Source organism: Sebastes fasciatus, chromosome 13, assembly GCF_043250625.1.
Source record: "Sebastes fasciatus isolate fSebFas1 chromosome 13, fSebFas1.pri, whole genome shotgun sequence".
Classification (NCBI taxonomy): Eukaryota; Metazoa; Chordata; class Actinopteri; order Perciformes; family Sebastidae; genus Sebastes; species Sebastes fasciatus.
In genome coordinates, this window is record NC_133807.1 from 12265512 (window position 1) to 12285473 (window position 19962).

The 19962-nt window shown below is 40.0% G+C and overlaps 2 protein-coding genes across 4 annotated transcripts in view; one reads left to right on the plus strand and one right to left on the minus strand.

Moving 5' to 3' along the window:
• Positions 1-4695: 4695 nt before the first annotated feature.
• On the plus strand, positions 4696-15794 carry LOC141780341 (uncharacterized). Its single transcript, XM_074655519.1, has 14 exons — positions 4696-5132; positions 6459-6614; positions 6817-6935; positions 7745-7916; positions 8028-8146; positions 9172-10945; positions 11186-11287; positions 11559-11734; positions 11913-12007; positions 13526-13656; positions 13790-13970; positions 14999-15152; positions 15317-15386; positions 15745-15794. Exons 1-14 carry the CDS (start codon positions 4793-4795, stop codon positions 15762-15764), a joined length of 3609 nt encoding a protein of 1202 aa, XP_074511620.1. The 5' UTR covers positions 4696-4792; the 3' UTR covers positions 15765-15794.
• A 39-nt stretch (positions 15795-15833) lies between these two features.
• Positions 15834-19962, minus strand: part of cd9r (CD9 molecule related) — a 122585-nt gene continuing 118456 nt past the window's right edge. The window contains exons 9-10 of one of the 3 annotated variants that reach the window (XM_074655533.1): positions 19193-19417; positions 15834-17797 (exon numbers count right to left, since the gene is read on the minus strand). In XM_074655533.1, the coding sequence (XP_074511634.1) occupies positions 19202-19417 (216 nt within the window). In that variant the 3' untranslated portion in view covers positions 15834-17797; positions 19193-19201. Of the gene's footprint in view, positions 19418-19962 lie in introns of all 3 variants that reach the window. The other 2 variants (XM_074655534.1, XM_074655532.1) reach the window with 2 other exon arrangements.

The following is a 19962-nucleotide window of genomic DNA, read 5'->3' on the forward strand; positions in this document are numbered from 1 at the left end:
AGGGACTAAAAAGTCCTAGGAACTTTTGGTGGAAACCCGGCTTTTGTCACAATAACCCAACATTAAACAACCACTTACCCACAAATCCTGATTCATATTTGATCAGCGCTGCCTAGTTTGACTGTTTGATCGGAGTTCGCAGTTTTATGAGCAGTGATTGACAGCTGGCCAGAGACTGCTGCGCTCTGATTGGTTGTTTCTGTTCAGGTGTGGTGTAATGCAATTAGGAGCACTAGGAGAAGGACCCTGATTTTTTTCACAGATTATATGTCTCGTGCACTACTGTCAGGATATAGTGACAATTTTATAAAAATAACTTTTGATCATATTTGCTCAAAGTTACCAACTGCAGCGTTAAATGCTATTCATAGTATTCTACCCTGTCTATTGTATTTTTTGACTTTGTCCGAAATCGCATACTATGCACTACATACTCAATATGTGTACTATCGTTCAACATACTTTTGTGTGAATAAACGGTAGTATGTATGTTTTTGTACGTACTGAGCAGTAATTTACGTCGTCACTTCCTGAGAGCCTCCTTGCTGGTTGGAGATGTGTAACCATGGTAACCCGTGCCAACCTCATGTGACCAAACAATTATTTGTGAGAATCAAATTCTGAATAAATTAAAAATATATATTACACCAAGCAAAGTGAAATTTTATACTTACTTTTAAATTGTGGGATATTTATGCAGTCGTAGTGTTCAGTGTTGCATACTGTCATATTTCACCGTAAATAGTATGCAATTCGTGTACTATTGGTTTCGTACTAAGGTTTCGGACATACAAAAATATCTCACATACTGTCTTAGCATACTAAATAGCATGTAAGTATGGAATTTCGGATGTAACCTTTATGTTTTGTTATAAATTGTTGTGCATAACTCTACATTTCTGTTTGTCCTGAGGGTAAAATATTGGAATCAGAGAAGAGAAGCGACACAATGTGTTACAGGGCAGAAACACATGTAGGAGGTAGACAGATTTTGAGTGAAGGGGCAATCAAAATCAAATTAAGACATCAAAGAATATGCTAAACATGCAGCTAAGAGAATTTCTCTCAAAGCATTTGCGTGTGCCCTGTTGGCTGCCTGCCTGTGGTTTGAATGAAAATGAGCCAGCAGCAGCTCCAGGAGTCTATTATGAAGCAGACGTGGTGCACTGTACTTTTTGAAGGCTGCAGCGTACAGCTTCCAGTGGGGCGAACATTGTGTGTGTGTCAGCCGTGGTGCCTTAGCCACCGTTTACATCCAATAAAAAAAGAATTCCTCATATTTAGTCGAGCCGGCCCGTTTCCATGGTTACTGGCCAGGGGTTTTCATTCTTGATTCACTTCCTCACCCTGAGCGCCCGTTTTTTCTTTTTCTTTTTTTCTTTCCCCTCCCTCGCTGACATTACTACATTTAACTCCAGTTCTCTCCTCACGTGATTTCTTCTCCTCTTTGGGAACATTTCTGCTCCTCCTGTTTCCTGCTCAGTGCCACCCCTGCGTTTATGTCGCCCCCACAAAGCCTCGCTCTCTCAATGAAATCCAGACATACACACACTGTACTCTTGCTCAGAGTCTAAAGAAAACAACTCCTGGCTGTAGCTAGGCAACTCCAAATATGAGTCATCTCACTGCCGCGCCCATCATCAACTGATCGTCCCTCCCCCCCCCCCCCCCCCCCCACACCATTCACACACACAGCTTCAGATCCTCTTTATGAAGTGTAGTTGTTCGAAGCATTCAAACTGTGCGGCCGTGGTGGTTCATCTAATTCCTCGCCGCTCTCCTCTAACCTAGCGTTGAGGTAGAGGTGGAACGACAGCCCTCAGAAGTGAGTAACCGTGAGAACATTACCAATCTGCCCTCAGTAGATAACATCATGACCACAGTGTGATGACTGATCACAGTTTGGCAGAGTCACACTAATTGTCAGATAGTGGAGCTGGCAGCAAAGCAACAATGCTCCGGTTTCTTGGCGGTTTAGTTGCGTACAGTAGTTCGCAGACGATATCTGTCTTTTTTCTCACGAATACAAGGAGCATTTAGAGTTTATTAGACTTTTATTAGATGCATTTATTTCCAGGCCAGATGGTAGTTGGGAGGAACACTGGCAATGGAGATTTCATTTCAGTTAAGTGTATAAAACCAAACAATGAAATGCAAATTAATGTAAATGATATTCAGGAGTAAATTAATCTTCCAACCTGACTTACTGTACGACTTATTTTCTATTTCTAATCAGATGATATGTTCAGCTTGACACAACAGAGAGGAAATTATTTAAAAAGAGGTCAAAGGTCAAAGGAGCTGAATGTCAGGGTGGTGTGAGATCTAGCAGAAGGGCAGATATGTATTTGAGTTAAAGGCAGGGTGGGCGATCTTGAGAAACTAGCAAGAGTACACTAGATTTTTTTAAATGATCCAGACAAAAAAAGACAGCCCAGTGTTGCCAATTCTTTTTCAATGAAAGCTGCTAGTAGCACTAGCTGGTCCATAAAAAGTCCATAAATCTATCAAGACAGTTGCAAAGTCTGCAGCACTGACGGTACATTGCTTCAGGCCTCCCTCCAAAGCCACTCCCCCACAATTATCATTACGAACATAATCATATCATAATGAACGTGAACGGCGAACATGACTATTGTTAGTACTAACAGCTGCCAAGTTAGCAGCTTGTGGAAGACTCTAGTGACGCGCAATGTGCACGCAGGTAGGTAGGTAGGTAGGTAGGTAGGTAGGTAGGTAGGTAGGTAGGTAGGTAGGTAGGTAGGTAGGTAGGTAGGTAGGTAGGTAGGTAGGTAGGTAGGTAGGTAGGTAGGTAGGTAGGTAGGTAGGTAGGTAGCCCGTCCAATCATTTCATTTGGGCCAAATGAAATGATTGGACGGGTTTATTAAAGTCCTGCAACAGCCACAGATACTGCACTACTAAACTGTTTGATTTATTGATTGCTGTCAAGATGTAAATAAGAATTTCAACTAATATAACAAAAATGTTTCTAAATCTTTACCAACCCTGCCTTTATTACAGGTGTAAATGTCTTCATTTTTTTAAGAATAATTAAATTATTCATTATGGTAAACAGTATCAAACAGATGAAAAAGTTATTTTCAAGATAAATATTTGTTGAATAATTTGTGTGTGTGGATGAGTCTAACATGATTTATCAGTGAAAATGACACTCTCCAGTTGCTGACTTAGTGCAATGTAGTACCGCCCTCTAGTGGATAGAAAAGCAGATTGTGTTCAAAGTTTTTTAATACTCAATGGGTTTCAAAATCCTACTAAAGTAAACGTACTTATGTAGAAAACTGTCCCTTGTGACTGATCATTTATCATATTTTACATTATTAGATTATTTATACTGATTGAACATTTTACTGTTGTAGCTGGTCCAGGTGGAGCTGGTTGGCCCCCCTCCAAAAGGTCGCAAAATAAATCTAAGGGGGTGACAAATCTATATTCTTTGTTTTGTTTTTACTTTATTGTTATCTTTGCTTTTTTTTTTTTGTTAAACTTTGTATAATTTTGGAAGCTATTTAAATAAGGCCCTCTGACGTTTAGAGGGTAAATCTGTCTTTAGAGGATCTGCTGCTCACGGACATCTGAAACAAGACAAGCCAACCAGACAATGTTGTTTTGTGAGGAGTCACAGGTAAGGAATCACTTGTTTAATCTTTAACAATGCACTATGTTTTTTTTGGGGGGAGTTTTTCTCTAAAATCTAAAAACCTTGTCATACTAGTCGCAAAAGAGGAAACTAAATTTTGGCGAGGAAAAACTGGCATGGCCATTTTCAAAGGGGTCCCTTGACCTCTGACCTCAAGATATGTGAATGAAAATGGGTTCTATGGGTACCCACGAGTCTCCCCTTTACAGACATGCCCACTTTATGACATTCACATGCAGTACCTGTGGGGGTTTCTGGACAATATTTGTCATTGTTTTGTGTTGTTAATTGATTTCCAATAATAAATATATAAATATATACAGTACATACATTTGCATAAAGCAGCATATTGGCCCACTCCCATGTTGATAAGAGTATTAAATGCTGGACAAATAGTGCGTATATGTGTATGTATGTATATATGTATACAGTATATATATAAATCGATTTTATTTTATTTTATTGTTTTAAATTGTATTTCTTTTACTTGTGTATATTCTTTTTACTCATATATCTATTTTTTGTAAATAATATGTTTTTCCTGTATCTATGCTGGCTTATTTTATATTAATATAAGGTTTATTAAGTTTCTTTGTACCGGGAATGTTATTATTGGGGACGTTTGTGAATGTTTGTTCTGTTGTTTCAAAATGAACAAAAATACAATAAATATAATATTGAAAGAAAAAAAAAAATACTGGACAAATCTCCCTTTAAGGTACATTTCGAACAGATACAAAAATTAATTTGTGATTAACTATATGCACAATCATGCGATTAAATATTTGAATCGACTGGCAGCACTAGTAGGAACTACATCTGCCAGATAAATGTAGTGGAGTAAAACGTTTAATATTTCCCTCTGTAGTGGAGGAATAGAAGTGTAAAGTAGCAGAAATGTAAATATTAAAAATTTCAATAGGCCTACTTGAGTAAATGTACTTAAAATCACTTCATAATTTGATTAATACATTTGAACCTACTGCTACCTTTTGCGCATGCGCCGCCTTGCTCAATTAAGGCCAATTAGTGAACAGGCGTGTTGGCAGGAAGTCTACTAAAACACTGTCTGCTACTGTTCCCTCCTCTGTGCCAGTGTGTTGGTGCACAGAGATAAACTCTTATTTGAAATGCATTTGAAACAAACAGGATACTGCGTCGGTGTCCTTCTCATTTACTCCATCACAACTATAACTTTACCTTCAGGGAGCTGGTGTGAGACACGGACTGAAAGGACCTCTGGAGGGCCTGAACAGACACTCAGACCCAGAATGGCGTCCACTTCAACTAACAAAAACCGGAACAAACCGAAGCCAAACGAAGGGGAGTGGATGTATACTTCACTTAACCCGCCAAATGAAGACTGTAGCAAAGGGAGAGTTGAGCATATCATCCCAGGGACGTTTTATATTACTGGTCAACTGGAAACACGCACTAATGTGGGCTACCAAGCAGATGCTGCTGTTTCAGGTAAGCTCAGCTAGCTGGGGTCTGCTCACAGTTTCCAGGTTCAGAATCAGGTGTTGTGTCCAATATTGTTTCCGGGTCAATATATGTACCCTCCCTACCTAAACCTGTACCAATCCTAACATGAGGGAAACACTATTCAACGGGGAACAGACTAGAACATAACACCTGTTTATTATTGCCAAGTAGGTTTTCACATGCAAGGAATTTTCCTTTGGTGCATAGACAATAAACATAAAACAAAGAATAGAAAAATAATAATACAATAAAAATACAACAAATACTATTTAAAAATAAAGAAATATGTACAATACAACTGTTTAAAAAGAGAGAGCTAGGCAGGAATGTGCAAGAATATATACTAGACCAGGGGTCAGCAACCTTTACTATCAAAAGAGACATTTTAGGCTCCTTTCTGGAGCTGCAAAACATTTGCGCACTGTGATGAAGGTAACACAGTTTATAGTCTAAGTATATAATATATAAGTCTAATGCAGTGAGGGCCAAAGAGAAAATGTACTACGGAGTATTAAAGCCACATTGAGGGGGGAAAAATCTGAGATTTCCAGAATGAAGTCATAATATTACGAGAAAAAAGTCATAACTTTACAAGAAAAAAAGAAAATAACATGTAAAAATGACAACTTTATTATATTATGACTTTATTCTCATAATATTCCGACTTTTTTTTCTCGTAAACTTCTGACTTTATTCTCATATTACGATTTTTTTTCTTGTAAAGCTATGACTTTATTCTCGTAATATTATGACTTTATTCTCGAAATCTCAGATTTAGTTATTTTCCTCAATGTGGCCCTAATACTCCGTTGTACTGTCGTACCATAGACCTACAACAATGATAAATAAAAATGAAAATGTAAACAAAAAACATTTATTCATTTCCATTTTTAGAAACCCACAGGGAGCCACTGGAGAGGAGCTGAAGAGCATAATGTGGCTCCGAAGCCGCAGGTTGCTGACCCCTGTTCTAGGGGAATTGCAAAGGTTCACAGTATTAATAATAAAAAGAATATGCAATGTACAGAGATAATGGTTCAAAAAGATATCTGTTAATGTATGTTTAATATGTAATTTTTATGTCGAACCTCCCTAAATGCAGGGTAGAAACTTTCATCAAAACATCCTTGCATATTCTTTCACTTACAGGGATTGTATAACTGTTTTTTTGTACATGTTCATTACAAATTCTAATCTCAATATGATATTTTTTCCTGAATCTGAAAAAAACATTGCAGTCAGTGATTCCTTTACTGGGAGGCACTGTGTCTACATTGTGAACTCCTGAGGTTGTTTGTTTTTGTGCACCAGTCCAGGCTCAGCGAGGTCAGGAGAGGACCAGAGGTCAGCTGGTCAGCGGCTCAGAGGAGAGCTGGCAGAGGCTGCAGCCCGTGGTGGCGTGTGGAGACGATGCCATGACCCTCACTGTCAGGAGGAGACGGGCTGTACAACTACGGCTGGACCGAGGTGAGGATACAGCTTCTCCATTTACTAATATTCCAGCTGTATGTCTGGGATAGAATTGTTATACATAGCTTGAATTTGGAGATATACTACACTGTATAGTAGCAGCTGGTGTTGACTCGAGTTTAGACATGAATTTATTTTCCCTTTTTTTGTCTTCAGAGTTAAATTTAAGGTTTTGTTTTGGTGTCTTTTTGTGTCTCAGTGAACGAGTCATCTTTGCCCCTGTCCCAGCTACCACCACAGTGTGGCTACTCTGTTCTGACCACATGGAGAGACCTCAGTCTAATGGTTCAGTATGATGCCTGTCATGTCACACAGGAGGTATGAGGCTGTCAATTGATTAAAATATTTAATCACGATTAATCGCACATTTTTTATCCGTTCAAAAAATGTATCCTAAAGGGAGATTTGTCAAGTATTTAATACTCTTATCAACATGGGAGTGGACAAATATGCTTGCTTTATGCAAATATTTGTGTATATTTATTCTTGGAAATCAATTAACAACATAAACCATGACAAATATTGTCCAGAAACCCTCACAGGTACTGCATTTAGCATAAACAATATGCTCAAATCGTAACATGGCAAACTGCAGCCCAACAGACAACAGCTGTCAGTGTGCTGACTTGACTATGACTTGCCCCAAACTGCATGTGATTATCATAAAGTGGGCATGTCTGTAAAGGGGAGACTCGTGGGTACCCATAGAACCCATTTTCATTCACATATCTGGAGGTCAGAGGTCAAGGGACCACTTTGAAAATGACCAGTGCCAGTTTTTCCTCGTTTGCAAGGTTGGAGCGTCCCACTACTAATCCCACTGTAGCCTTTCTGTTGATCATAGTCTTTACACTGAGAATGACCGTTCCCTTGCACCAAACACAATATCTTTTTAGTAACAGGGTTGAGATGAATCATATATTACAACTGAAATGACTCTTACACTGTGATGTCATCTTGACAGGATAGTTCGGGACTTTCATGGATTGTTGACTCATGTTTTTAATGTTTATGTAGTGAGGAAAAGTTTGTTTCTTGATTATAGACATGTCTTCTCTAGTGGATGTGGAATGTTTTAGCCAAAAGCAGTAAAAGGTATAAAAGCATGCTGTTTAAAACATGTTCAGGATGACCGTTACGTGTTGCCTCTGCTGTGGAGGGGGACTCCAGTCAAGATGTCCTGTCCAGCTTCTCAGATCCATCCTCAGGCCTTGGGCCCTTTCTCTCTCTGCTGCTCTCTGTATGGTATGACCGTCAAAGTGCAGGGACTCTACGCTACAGAGGAGCTGAGGGTAAAAGGTAAACACAAACCAAATTTCCTTTTTCATTCTATTAGCACTCAGTTCACTCTGTGGTTTTCCACAATTTTTCAAATACATACGACTATTTTTTTTTCCCTTTTCACTACAGTCAGAGGAGAATGGACCCCTCTGGTGGTGTTAGCTGAGCAATGTGGCTACACACTGGACAGACAGGATGCTGAGATGGTTATCACTGCTCCATTCATTGCGTGTGGCGTCACAGTAAAAGTGAGTTTCAGAAAAGTCACTATTCATGACACATTGAAATTACATTTCCAGTATGTGGAAGAGCACAAAGTGTCTTTTTTTATGTCCCAATAGCACATTTATCCTAATATCTGTAGGAAGTTGAGGAGTTTATATAAGTTAATACTAACGACTCAATCAGCAACTACTTCACAGTGAATGGTAATGCCAAAAGTCTGTGACTGATGTCACATGATATCGCACTAGAATTACCACCTTGTGGTTCACTAACTGTCAAGATGCAGTTTACATCCATGTCTGTCCAAAATGACATCACTTCATCATCTTATCCTGTTAAACATTTGTGTGAAATTTTCATAATTAGCATATGAATTCTTGAGTTATGGCCAGAAGCATGTTTTGTGAGGTCACAGTGACCCTGGACTTTGACCACTTAAATCGAATCTGTTAATACTTGAGTCCATGTGGACTTTTTTGCTAAATTTGAAGAAATTCCCTCAAGGCACTCCTCAGATATTACGTTGAGATGTACATAGAGATGGACAAGCCGAAAATATAATACCTCCGGCCACAGCTGTTGCCGGTATGGAGGCATAAAAATCTTGTTTATATTTATGTAAAATTTAAAAACATGTTGATGGATGAGTGAACAAAGTACAACTTCTGAGGAAATATTAAAAAAAACTATATATATATATATATATATATAATATAAAATTGCTGTAATTGTTATCTTGAATGACTAAATACGCTCTGTCATATGACTGGCATCTAAAAATGCCACAAAATATTACAGTTGTTACTGCATCTACTTAGAATAGAATAGAAAACTCTGCTTTTTGCGTACAAAAGGCAGAATTTAGTCTTTGGTTTGCATGCGCAAAAAGTGCTATTAAAAAGGATACATTACAACACAACATATCACATCCAGACAGGACACATTAAATCACATTCACATAAAAACTGAGTTGAGACATTTATTATCCAGTCCTAAATGTGATTATTTTCTACACAGTCTCACACAGAAAACCTCATCTTTTTTTCAGGATGGAAAATACACCCTTTCTCTTCAGATGGGAGAGAAGACGTTCACGCTGGCCTGTCCTGAAGAAGTCCCACTCACCCATCAGCCTCTGGTCAACAGCCCTCAGCATCTAACCAGAGGGCCAGCTGAGCATGTACCTTTACCATGGGCTCCACCTTTCTACCTGGCCCCGCCTTACTATCCCCACCCTACATATCACCACAAGTATCCCAGTCCTGATGGACATGATGCGTATAACCCTCCTACTCCCTCACCCTTGACTCCTGATCCTACATCTGGCCCACAGCCTCTCTCTCCTGTTGATTCCCAGCGAGACTCTCAGGACTACTACCCCGACCAGAATCCTGTCAGGGAGTCTTATAAACATTTCCACAGTTCGCTGTCTTCTACGGACGATGCGGAGGATTCAGGTCGGGTGGATCCAGATCTGCAAGAACCTCCCGTCTTAGTTGTCTCTGAGATGCCCAGTGCTGCACATCCTCCCCCCTCAGATACAGGCTTACTGAGTCAAGTTGAACCACCTCGTCTCCAGCCCCCGAGCCACGCCTTCAATCCATACTATCACTACTACCATCACCCTAAAATCCCTCTTCCTGGCCCACCTCAAGACCCTGATCCAGGTTCTGAGCTTCCTAGAGAACTGTCTTTAACTAATCCTCATCACCCTGAATATGTAGTGTTGCCCCCCAGCGTGCAGCAGTCTGAGGCTCTCCGCAGAGTTAACTCACACCAGTTCCTTCAGCCTACGCCTGAGGCTGCCTCTCATCCTTACACCCTTCCGACAAGTCCTCCCAAAACCTCCGCACATTATACACCTCATCCTCCACAGCCCTATCCGTACCACTACTCCTATTACTTTCCACATATTGCTAGGGGCGAGACCAAGCGACTGGCTCCTCTCAGTACCGACACGGCTGCAGAAAGAAATTTGTCTGATGATCAAAACACAAAGTCAAGCATCTTTGTTCGTCCACGTCCTCACTCATCACAAGTTCATGACAAATACAATGTAAATCCTTACACTGATTCACAAAACTCAGATGAAATGATTGACTTTCAAAAAACCAGCCCAGAAGGGATCAAACATCCACTTTTTGATGATGATGTAAAAGCAGAGCTGGATGACAAAGAGAGACGCTCTGCCCCTGAGACTCCCCTCCCCCCTACTCACCCTCCTGGACCAGATCCTGCTGCAGCTCCTCCTCCTGAACAAACCTCTCTCCCCAATCCACCACCCAACCACAATCTCCCTCCTTACCCACACTACCACCACCCGTATTATCACTACTATCAGATGTATTATGGACCTGAGAGTTTACTCAGCGCTGACAATCATGTGTCTCCAACCTCATCCAAAGAAGCTTTAGACCCTCTGCCGCATGCATCTTCCTCCCCACCACCACCACGGCATCCGCCCTATCGCAAACATCAAACCACTACTCCACCCACAAAGCCAATGTATGATGCTCACAATGGCCCCCTACATCCTTACTACTACTATTACCACCTGTACTACCAGCCTGAAGTGTCGGCGCACAAACAGGATGTACATCCTGCAGGCAGTATGAACTCTGAAAGAGCATCAAAATCAGACGACCGTGGGATGGATTGGATGGTTCACGCTGCTGAGGAAGGATATCCCAGCATCCCTCCGCTATTGCACAGTTCCTTTCACAGCCTCAATTCCCATTATATCACTCAGCAACATCCATATGATCCCCATGGGCGTCCTGGTGGAGAAGAAGCAGAAGAGAGGCTCGATACTGAAATGAAAGGTGACAGAGAAATCCGAGCAGCTATAAAATCTTGTGTTGCCTTTGTATAAGTTTGACTTCAGATGACCACAAGGGGGCAGAACCTTATTCAGTCCTGGCTAAAGGTCTAGCATCTGGTCCTGGCTGTAACTAGACACCAAAACCAATTCTGACTTTATGAACCTGTCATCTCTCATGTGGCTGAATAGAAGCATTCAAGTGTAACTGTCTCTCCTCTCTTTGTTTACTCTGTGCGCTCAGATCACCTCAAGGCCAACTCGTCCACTCCCTCTGCCTCGCCCTGTGGCCTTGGCCTCGTGTCAGATTTAGACTCTTTGGGCTGCTGCTCGTATTCTGTGAAGGGTGAGTCTCTCCCAAAAACCGATCCTGTCAACACACGCCTGACAAATGAATTGACAATGAAGAAAATCTGTAAATTGGATGATTGATATGTGATGATGTGTGGGTTTCCAGGGTAGAAGCCCATGCCCAAACCACTCCATTCAAAAAATTTATTTTTGCTTATGCTTGAATATTTATGCTTGGTTTTAATCAGTGTGTTTTGTTTTTTTATTGTCAAGATCAAAACAGTGCAGCTCAGGAATGACTTTTGTGTGTGTGTGTGTGCCAACAGACTGTACAAAGGGACAGCATTTAATCTTCGCGGTGCCAGACTCTGTGCTGGAGCCCACAGTGGCCCCCCCTGCTCATCCCTTTGAGCTCAGTAATGTGTCCTGCATGCTGCAGAAGCTGACCTCTGACCCTGACATCTACTCTGTCCCCCTGGAGGGCTGTGGAGTAAACAGATATGTAAGGAACACTTCTATGTATACTACAGTTATTCAACTTTCATGTGGCTAAATAGAGTGATGAGGCTTTGGCTGATCTCACTTCTGATCACTTGCAGTTGACGGGAGAGACATGCATCACATTGTTGCTTTGTGAAACGATGGAAATAATTTTTCCAATATCATATCATCCTTGTTAGGTGTTTGGTCAGACAGTGGTTCATCTGTTGGAAGTCCATGGTGTCCACTCTCTTCAACAAGACCACAGTTCTGTGCTTGAGAACTCTCCTGTCAGGTATGGCATTACTGTCGAAGGGAAACTTGAAATTAACTTTTTTATATAAACATTCAGAGTAATATATTAACTTTATTTTAAAAGGGCACCTGTTGAGACCCTTTATTGTTTGGGAAATTGTTTTTCTCTCTCGTTCAATTATTAAGTCAAACATATGCATTGCAAACATTGTACTAGAGGCAGGCCTTTGGTTGGCTCAGCTCTGAGCTCTGTTTTGATTTTTTCTTTTTTACCATATTGATCATTTTTGATTGTCTTTTACAGGCTGACATTTTTCCTGCTGTTGGCTTTGTGGCCCAAACTATTACTACTGCTTTAACCCTTCTGTTGTCTTCGGGTCAATTTTGAGACTTTTTCAAACTTCATTATATCATAAATATGAATGTCTTTCACCTAATTTCCCCCAAATTACATGGATGGTTCCCTTATGGTCTTTGGAAACTGTCACTGTCATTAAACATTTTTTTTATGTTATAATATTTGTAATATTCTGACTAAACGTTGACATTCACCGGTCTGATAATCCATCTACATTATTCCTCCAATTTTGAGTATAATCTAAATAATTCATAATTTCTGCATTTTTTGCTAAAAAATGAGGTTTAATTTCATATAAATGAGGTTTATTGACCATGAATTCCAAAAAAAAGTGTAAAACTTGTGGTAATGAGTTGGAATGAAGTTGGCCAAAAAGGTGTAATACAGAATTGGGTGATAATTTATAATGTATGCTTTAAAAACAGTCAAACCAGACCAAAAGTTGCATGGTCGACGGGAAGACAACAGGAGGGTTAAAGCTGTTTATTCCATTGTTTTAGATCACTGAAATGTTTCTTTTAGTCGGGGGTCGTCAGTTTATTCAATGATAGAGAAGAGAAAAAGGTTGGGAACCACTGTTTTAGATCAAATTTCTTTTCTCACCCAGAACACACTAGAATGAATTCCTCGGCCAAGGACTTCCACAAATCATGTACAGATTGTACTCTGCTGGTGTGTTAAACATCGAAATGCAATCAGTCAAATGCATGAAACCTAACAGAAAATGGAAGGAAATTAAATTACACAAAAAACCCATCCATATAATATATGGTACCTCAAATGCTACAGGTATTTACAGATGCATGCAGTTACCCTGAAATCACAGCTTCACAATCTCAAAGTGTCAACTACCTACACACAAGGTTACTAAAGTAATTAGATTACAGAGCTGTAGATGTGTTTGATGGGAGGTGGAAGGCACAAATAAGCATTGTCTGATTTGATCTGAGGAAATACAGCAGCAATCATTCAAAGCAGCTGCTCGCAAAAAAACACAGAGCTGCAACATTAATGGATAAATGATAATCATTGTTTCAAATGAACAAGATGTGGCACATAGCCATATGACATATGAAATATAACTGTCAAAGATGCTCAGCTTAGTTTGAGATGTTGACACACTCTGCATCCACTCTGTTGTTAGATTTGTTTCTATGACCCACTATCTTCCGTGCGTCAGCTGCCTGTGTTGATCCACAGGTTGATGGTGGAGTGTAGTTCCTCTCCAGGTTCTCCAGGTGAAGTGAGGCTCCATGTGATGGATCGACCTCCACCACCTCCCGTTCAGTCTACACAGGCCACCATCGCTGTGCAACTGAGAATTGCCACAGGTGATTGTCTTCTCTGTATTCTCTTTAAATAGCACATCATACCTTTGGACATTTTCATCTGGTGTTCAAAATCAGCAAGTTGATGTCTGAGCAACAACATTTTATTAACGTTAGAATATTCTTTAACTCGTAGACGAGTCCTTCACCAGCTTCCACCCTGAGCCTCACCTGCCTCTCAGCCTCATGCGAGGCAGACTAGTTTATGTGGAGCTGAGCCTGCTGGACCCCCCAGAGCCCGGCCTGGTGCTGTTGGTTCACTCCTGCCTGGCTTACACTCAAGCTCCGGACCCCAGCTGGATGCTCGTCTATGACGGGTATGTCATACAGACATGAATTGAATTGTTTGTATTGTGATCAGTCTTGGCAGTTTCAATCGTGAGCGTTAAACACAGACTAAACAAGATAATGATTTGACATAATCCCATGAAACGATTATAGCAAGTTGTACTCAGTAGTTGACTTTGTGTTGTTGTTGTTATTATTATTATTAATAGTCTGTGCTGAGTCCCCCTGAATGTTGCATTATAGTTGCAAATAAGTTTTAAGAACAACCAACCAATTAGTTTATCCCCTTTGGCTGGTTAAATATGTAGCGTTAATACTTTGCATCGTTGAGTGAGTGTGTTATTGCACTACACCAAGCTTTTAACTTTATCCATACAGTATGTCGTATAATGTGACTGTTTGAATTTCACATGCAGCTGCAGGAGTCAACAGGCCATGTCAGTATACTATAATCTATTGTCCTTCATTTACCAATATAGTTTGAATTTTCAATGAATTTAGATGAAATCTGAGCAGTTGGCAGAAAATTATGGAAATGATTGTTGTCCCTCTAATAATGGGCCTAATCCCAGGATCAGACTACACAGTATCAATGTGATAATGGCCTGATCTGACAGACGCTGGGTGTAAACCTGATTTTTGACATCTATTGGCCACATTGCCATGACATTTGGCATTTACGATCCTGAGGAGATGATTCATAAAGAATTTGGTAACTCCCTTTTTATTCATCACCATAGTCAAGTCAGCATTTCCCCTATAAACTCTTTCATTGTGCCAAAACATCTCCAAAGTGTACCGGGGGCATTAATGGTGGATGGATCAATCCTAATGTTCTGGAGAAATGTAATGAAATCTAATTGGCAGATGATCAAAATGACGGGTTACATCTCTGCTCATACTCCTTTTGATTTAAAAATCTCATGGCCTCTTCTCTAGAGCCAGGGTGTAAGTTATTGCAGCAGTAAATCCAAAGGAGTAAATTCTGCTTTTTGCACGTTTCTTTTTGTAGAGATTTTCAGTTGTAACTGTGCTTTCTCCACTGTGTGTCGTTCAGCTGTCCCAGCCCGGGTGATTCACAGCTACTTCCTTCCCCAAACCCTGACCCCCACCACATCCGGAGGATCGTGATCTCTGGCTTCCTGTCTCTGCCCGCAGAAAGTCCCTCCCACATGGCTGAAGGAGGACACGCTCACCTGGAGGACCCAGAGGTACCTCCCACTTACCAACCTTCCTCATACAAGTAAACATCTATTGTTGTCTTGGGAGTGACTTATAATGTGGCTGTTAAAATAAAGACCATCTTTAATGGTGGAGACGAGGATTACTGTAACTATTATGTTGTAAAACCATTTAATTTTTTTCCTCCCCTCAGATCTACTTCTTGTGCTTGACAGAGGTGTGCTCTGCTGCAGATGGTGACTGCACTGTCGGCTGCATCAACAGTAAGTTTCACACAGTGAAAACACACAGGAGAAACAAGGTTCTTAATTAGAAATACATTCATTATAATTTGAAGACGTGTGGGTTCCACACTTGAAAGGTCTGACTAAACAAAGATTTTGTCCCTTCCACAATTAATCTGATTCACTGAGCATTTACTACACAAAAGCTGCACAGATGGGTTCCTTTTGAATGTACTAAATGTATTGTGGCTACAGTTTTCCTTCCCATTACCCAATTAAGTCATTATATTTCACTTTGTATTGCATAATTAATTCCAAAGAGCTTTACAAACAACATGGTCTGCTAGCAACGGGCTCAGTCAGTCTCGAGGACTCACAACTGTTTTTCTCCTCATAGGTCCCAACAGTGACGTGTGAGCAATGAAATAAACACTTAACACAACTGCACTCTTGTTTTGTTTCATGGAAATAACCAAATCACAAGTCTTTAGTGAAGAGGAGGGGAAAATCCCTCTATGGAACATTTATTTAAAAACTTGTGAACGTAAAAACAATAGTGCAATGCAATAGTTGGTAGTACAGAGAAAGAAAACACAAGCAATTCTGCTGTCTCCTTTCTATAAAGGACACTTAATACACTTCTATTTGGTCACAGAAGATATTGGCATGAAGCTTTTCACATGAGGGAATGAAAAAGATTAACTATAATGTCAAAGGGGAACTTTGGTATTTTTCAAACTGGACCCTATTTCTTTATGTAATTGTGTCTAAGTGACTAACGGAGACAACACTTTTTTTAAATTGGTCCATTATTGAAGGAGAGTGCTGTAACTGGGAGCTGCTATTCAAGCTGTAATGTAATCCTATTGGGGCAATCTGGCACCGTCATTTACGTCCACTAAAAGTGCTTGTTTTTGCCACCGACGGGCTCAGATTGTTATTTTAAATGTCTGATAACAATATGGAAAGGACCATATAGAGAAATTAAATGTTTTTGTTTTTTTACCTATTGCTTTCCGTTTGTCATTGTCATGTGAAGACAATGGTGGAAACGTAAGTGAGAGAGTAGGAGGGACACAGTTGTTGTCAGAGTTTGTTGTGTTGGACTATAGAAAGCGTAGCTTATCTAAAGGGTTTTCAATGTCCTGGCTGAATATTTAGATGATTTCTACAATGTGGATGCAACGTGAGATTTCAGAGTAAGGCTTCTCCGAGACTTCTTTCAAGCGAAAGGTAAGAAAAACGATTTATATCTCTGTAGGGTCCTTTCCATAACACAAAAACATGGGAAAATAGGGTCCAGGTTGAAAAATACCGAAGTTATCCTTTAATGTTAGTGTGCTTGTCTGTATCAGACCAGCGTTTACAGGAAGGCAGCACTTCACAGCTCTAAACAGCCACTTTAAATGTTTATACAGTCGGTTTAACAGCCTCAAACAGTACCTGATGACTACAGAATATTTCTGTCACACTCGAGAAGGTCCTTGACTTTACTTTCTGACCCGTGGCCCTCTGGGTGCACAAACATGAACAGAAGAAATAAAGTGGAATGCAACTTTTGCAAAACTATAGCAAAGGAAAAATGACTGGCGTAACATTGCACCTCTAGCATAAAAATTATGTAACAATAAGGAGAAAGTGATGGTAAAGTAAAGCTCTCATTTCAAGGCGTCAACACGATCATGTGACCTAACCTTAAATGAACACTTGAAATGGCTTCAATGATTTAAAGATTTTTAAAGATCCCTTTTGCATTTATATTAATTAAAAACCGTGATATTTGCCACTGGCTCAGTGAGTATTTAACTCTTCCACATGTGGCAACAGACAAAAGCATAACACTTAAGCAGCAATGTCATTATGGTACAAAACACTGCTTATTAACATAACTGCTGAAATGTGTAACAGACACATGGAAGTTAAATTTAAACAAAAAGTCGCCCATTCTCTTCCTAACAGTTTGTTAATAACCGGATGTGTCAGATTACTTATCGTATGCCCACAATGATGTAGAGGCCCGTCAGGCCAGAACGCACTTGCTGTCTAGCTGTGACTGTTTCTAGCTAGATGAATAATAGCTAATTATAAAGCAACATCCATTTCACCAAGAGTTACTGCAAGACTATTTACGAAAAAAAAGTCACAAAAAAATATGAATGCTGCTCACAATGGGTTGAATTATTAGTACAGTGTGATGTTTTAGGATATAAAATAAAATTCTAGTTCAGTTGTAAAACTAGTGTGATCAGTAGTTCACATATAGACAAATCTGTAAACGTTTATTTGCTGGTTGAGCCTGAATTCCAGCGATGGTCTTTGTCGTCGATGAGGCAGAGGAGGTTAACGGTTGAATCCTCTTGTTAGTACACATTGGAATAGTACGCAGTGACCTCCTGCTGGTTTCTCTTGGTCTGTTGCAGGAGGATAATGGTGCAGACCAGGGCAATGATCTGTCATGCAGACACAGGAGTAGGGGAGGTAAAGAGCAGGGTTGGGACAAAAAGCCTGCTTCCTGCTCCTTATCACCTCTAGGATTAAACCAGCCACTGAATGAGATGGTGTGAGAGAGGTACCAGCCAATGATTTCAATTTGCATGCAGCTATGCAAAGAGAGGCTTGTGTGGAATTAAAAAAGAAAGCCAAAAGGTTCAATGAGGAATAAGTAGACACTTGAAGGAAAAATCCAACCCTGGATTTGTATTCTTTAACTGTAGATATACAGATTAGGGCTGTTAACGCAAAAATAAGGCGCTAACGCAAATTTGTTTTATGCCACTAATTTCTTTAACGCAACTTGTAATTGTTAGGTTTTAGCGGGCTCAGTTTTAAATCTACAGTGAAGATACTGGTATCATGTGGAACTACAAAACTTAATGAATCTATTGGTACCAACCATGTCATACTAGCTTGTTGCGAATGAGGCTAAATAACGCTCCAAACTTGACCTTGACCTCAAGATATGTGAATGAAAATGGGTTCATGGGTACCCACGAGTCTCTCCTTTACAGACATGCCCACTTTATGATAATCACATGCAGTTTGGGGCAAGTCATAGTCAAGTCAGCACACTGACACACTGACAGCTGTTGTCTGTTGGGCTGCAGTTTGCCATGTTATGATTTGAGCATATTTTATATGCTAAATGCAGTACCTGTGATGGTTTCTGGACAATATATCATTGTTTTGTGTTAAGTGATTTCCAATAAAAAATATATACTTTCGCATAAAGCAGCATCTTTGCCCCCTCCCATGTTGATAAGAGTATTAAATACTTGACAAATCTCCCTTTAAGGTACATTTTGAACAGATAAAAAATGTGTGATGTGTTTCAGGATGGATTTTTCCTTTTTAAAAGGGAGACACCTGCAGTAGCCATGCAGAGAAGAGAATGGATTAAATATTAGGGCTGTCAAACCTAACGTGATAACGCAAATTTGTTTTAACGCCACTAATTTCTTTAAGGCATTAAAGCAACTTGTTATCTTTAGGTTGTAGCGGGCTCAGTTTTAAAGCTAGAGTGAAGATGATTTGAGCATATTTTTATTTTTATTAGTACCTGTGAGGGTTTCTGAACAATATTGAATTGATTTCCAATTATAAATATTAAGCATATTTGCATAAAGCAAGCATATTTGCCCACTCCCATGTTGACAAATCTCCCTTTTAAGATCCATTTTGAACAGATAAAAAATGTGCGATTAATCATGGACAATCATGCGATTAATCATGATTAAATATTTTAATTGATTGACAGCCCTAATAAAAATATATAAAATGTGTATTGTCTATGCCAGAGCGTAATGGAATAAAATCAAGACAGCATGACGGTGAGAGTAAAAACATACAAGAGCGCACTAAGCCTGAGCCACAGGGATGCTGGTCACAGAGAGAGGGGTGAAGAGAACCGGATCCTGGTAAGGGTGGGAGTAGGAGGTGGAGGCCAATTCATGCTGGGATTGTTGAGGGTTAGCCAGGACAGATGTGGCGTGAGTCAGGATGATGTACTGAGCGGATGAGGCGGACTGACGGATCTTTCTACTGAGGGTTGTGCTGCAAATCAGAGCTATGATCTTTGGGAACCAATGATGGGGGAGAACGAAAGGGTGAAGGAAGAAAAATATTTTTTTAAAGCAAGACAGGGGGAGGACGGGAGCATGGATTAAAACAAACAGAGGGGTGTAGACTGATTAGAACATGGTCATTAACTTTATGAACAAGAGCAAAAGTCAAAATTCAGCTTGTCTATATGCAAGAAACTGAAGGGAGCTATTTTTTCACCAAGATATAAGTCTCACTTTTCCTCCTTGTCCCAACATCAGTCAGTTGTGACTAATTTAACGCGAATTAAACGCTACATAGTCTTACATTATGTACTGTGTTGTATGCAGTGAATGTGTACGTCTGCAATACAATATTAATAAGGCTCATTGTTTTTGTTTTTTAGGGACGACAATTTTCAAAGCACTTTACAGTGAACAGGAAGAGTTGTGGTGAGGCGTGTCAGACTATGGTTTCACTTATAACAACACTAAGAGTCTACAGCTGTGTGAGACTGTATCTAAAGTGCGGGTCCATCTGTGTTATTTTCAAGTTTTTTTTTTCCAAATGGAAACGC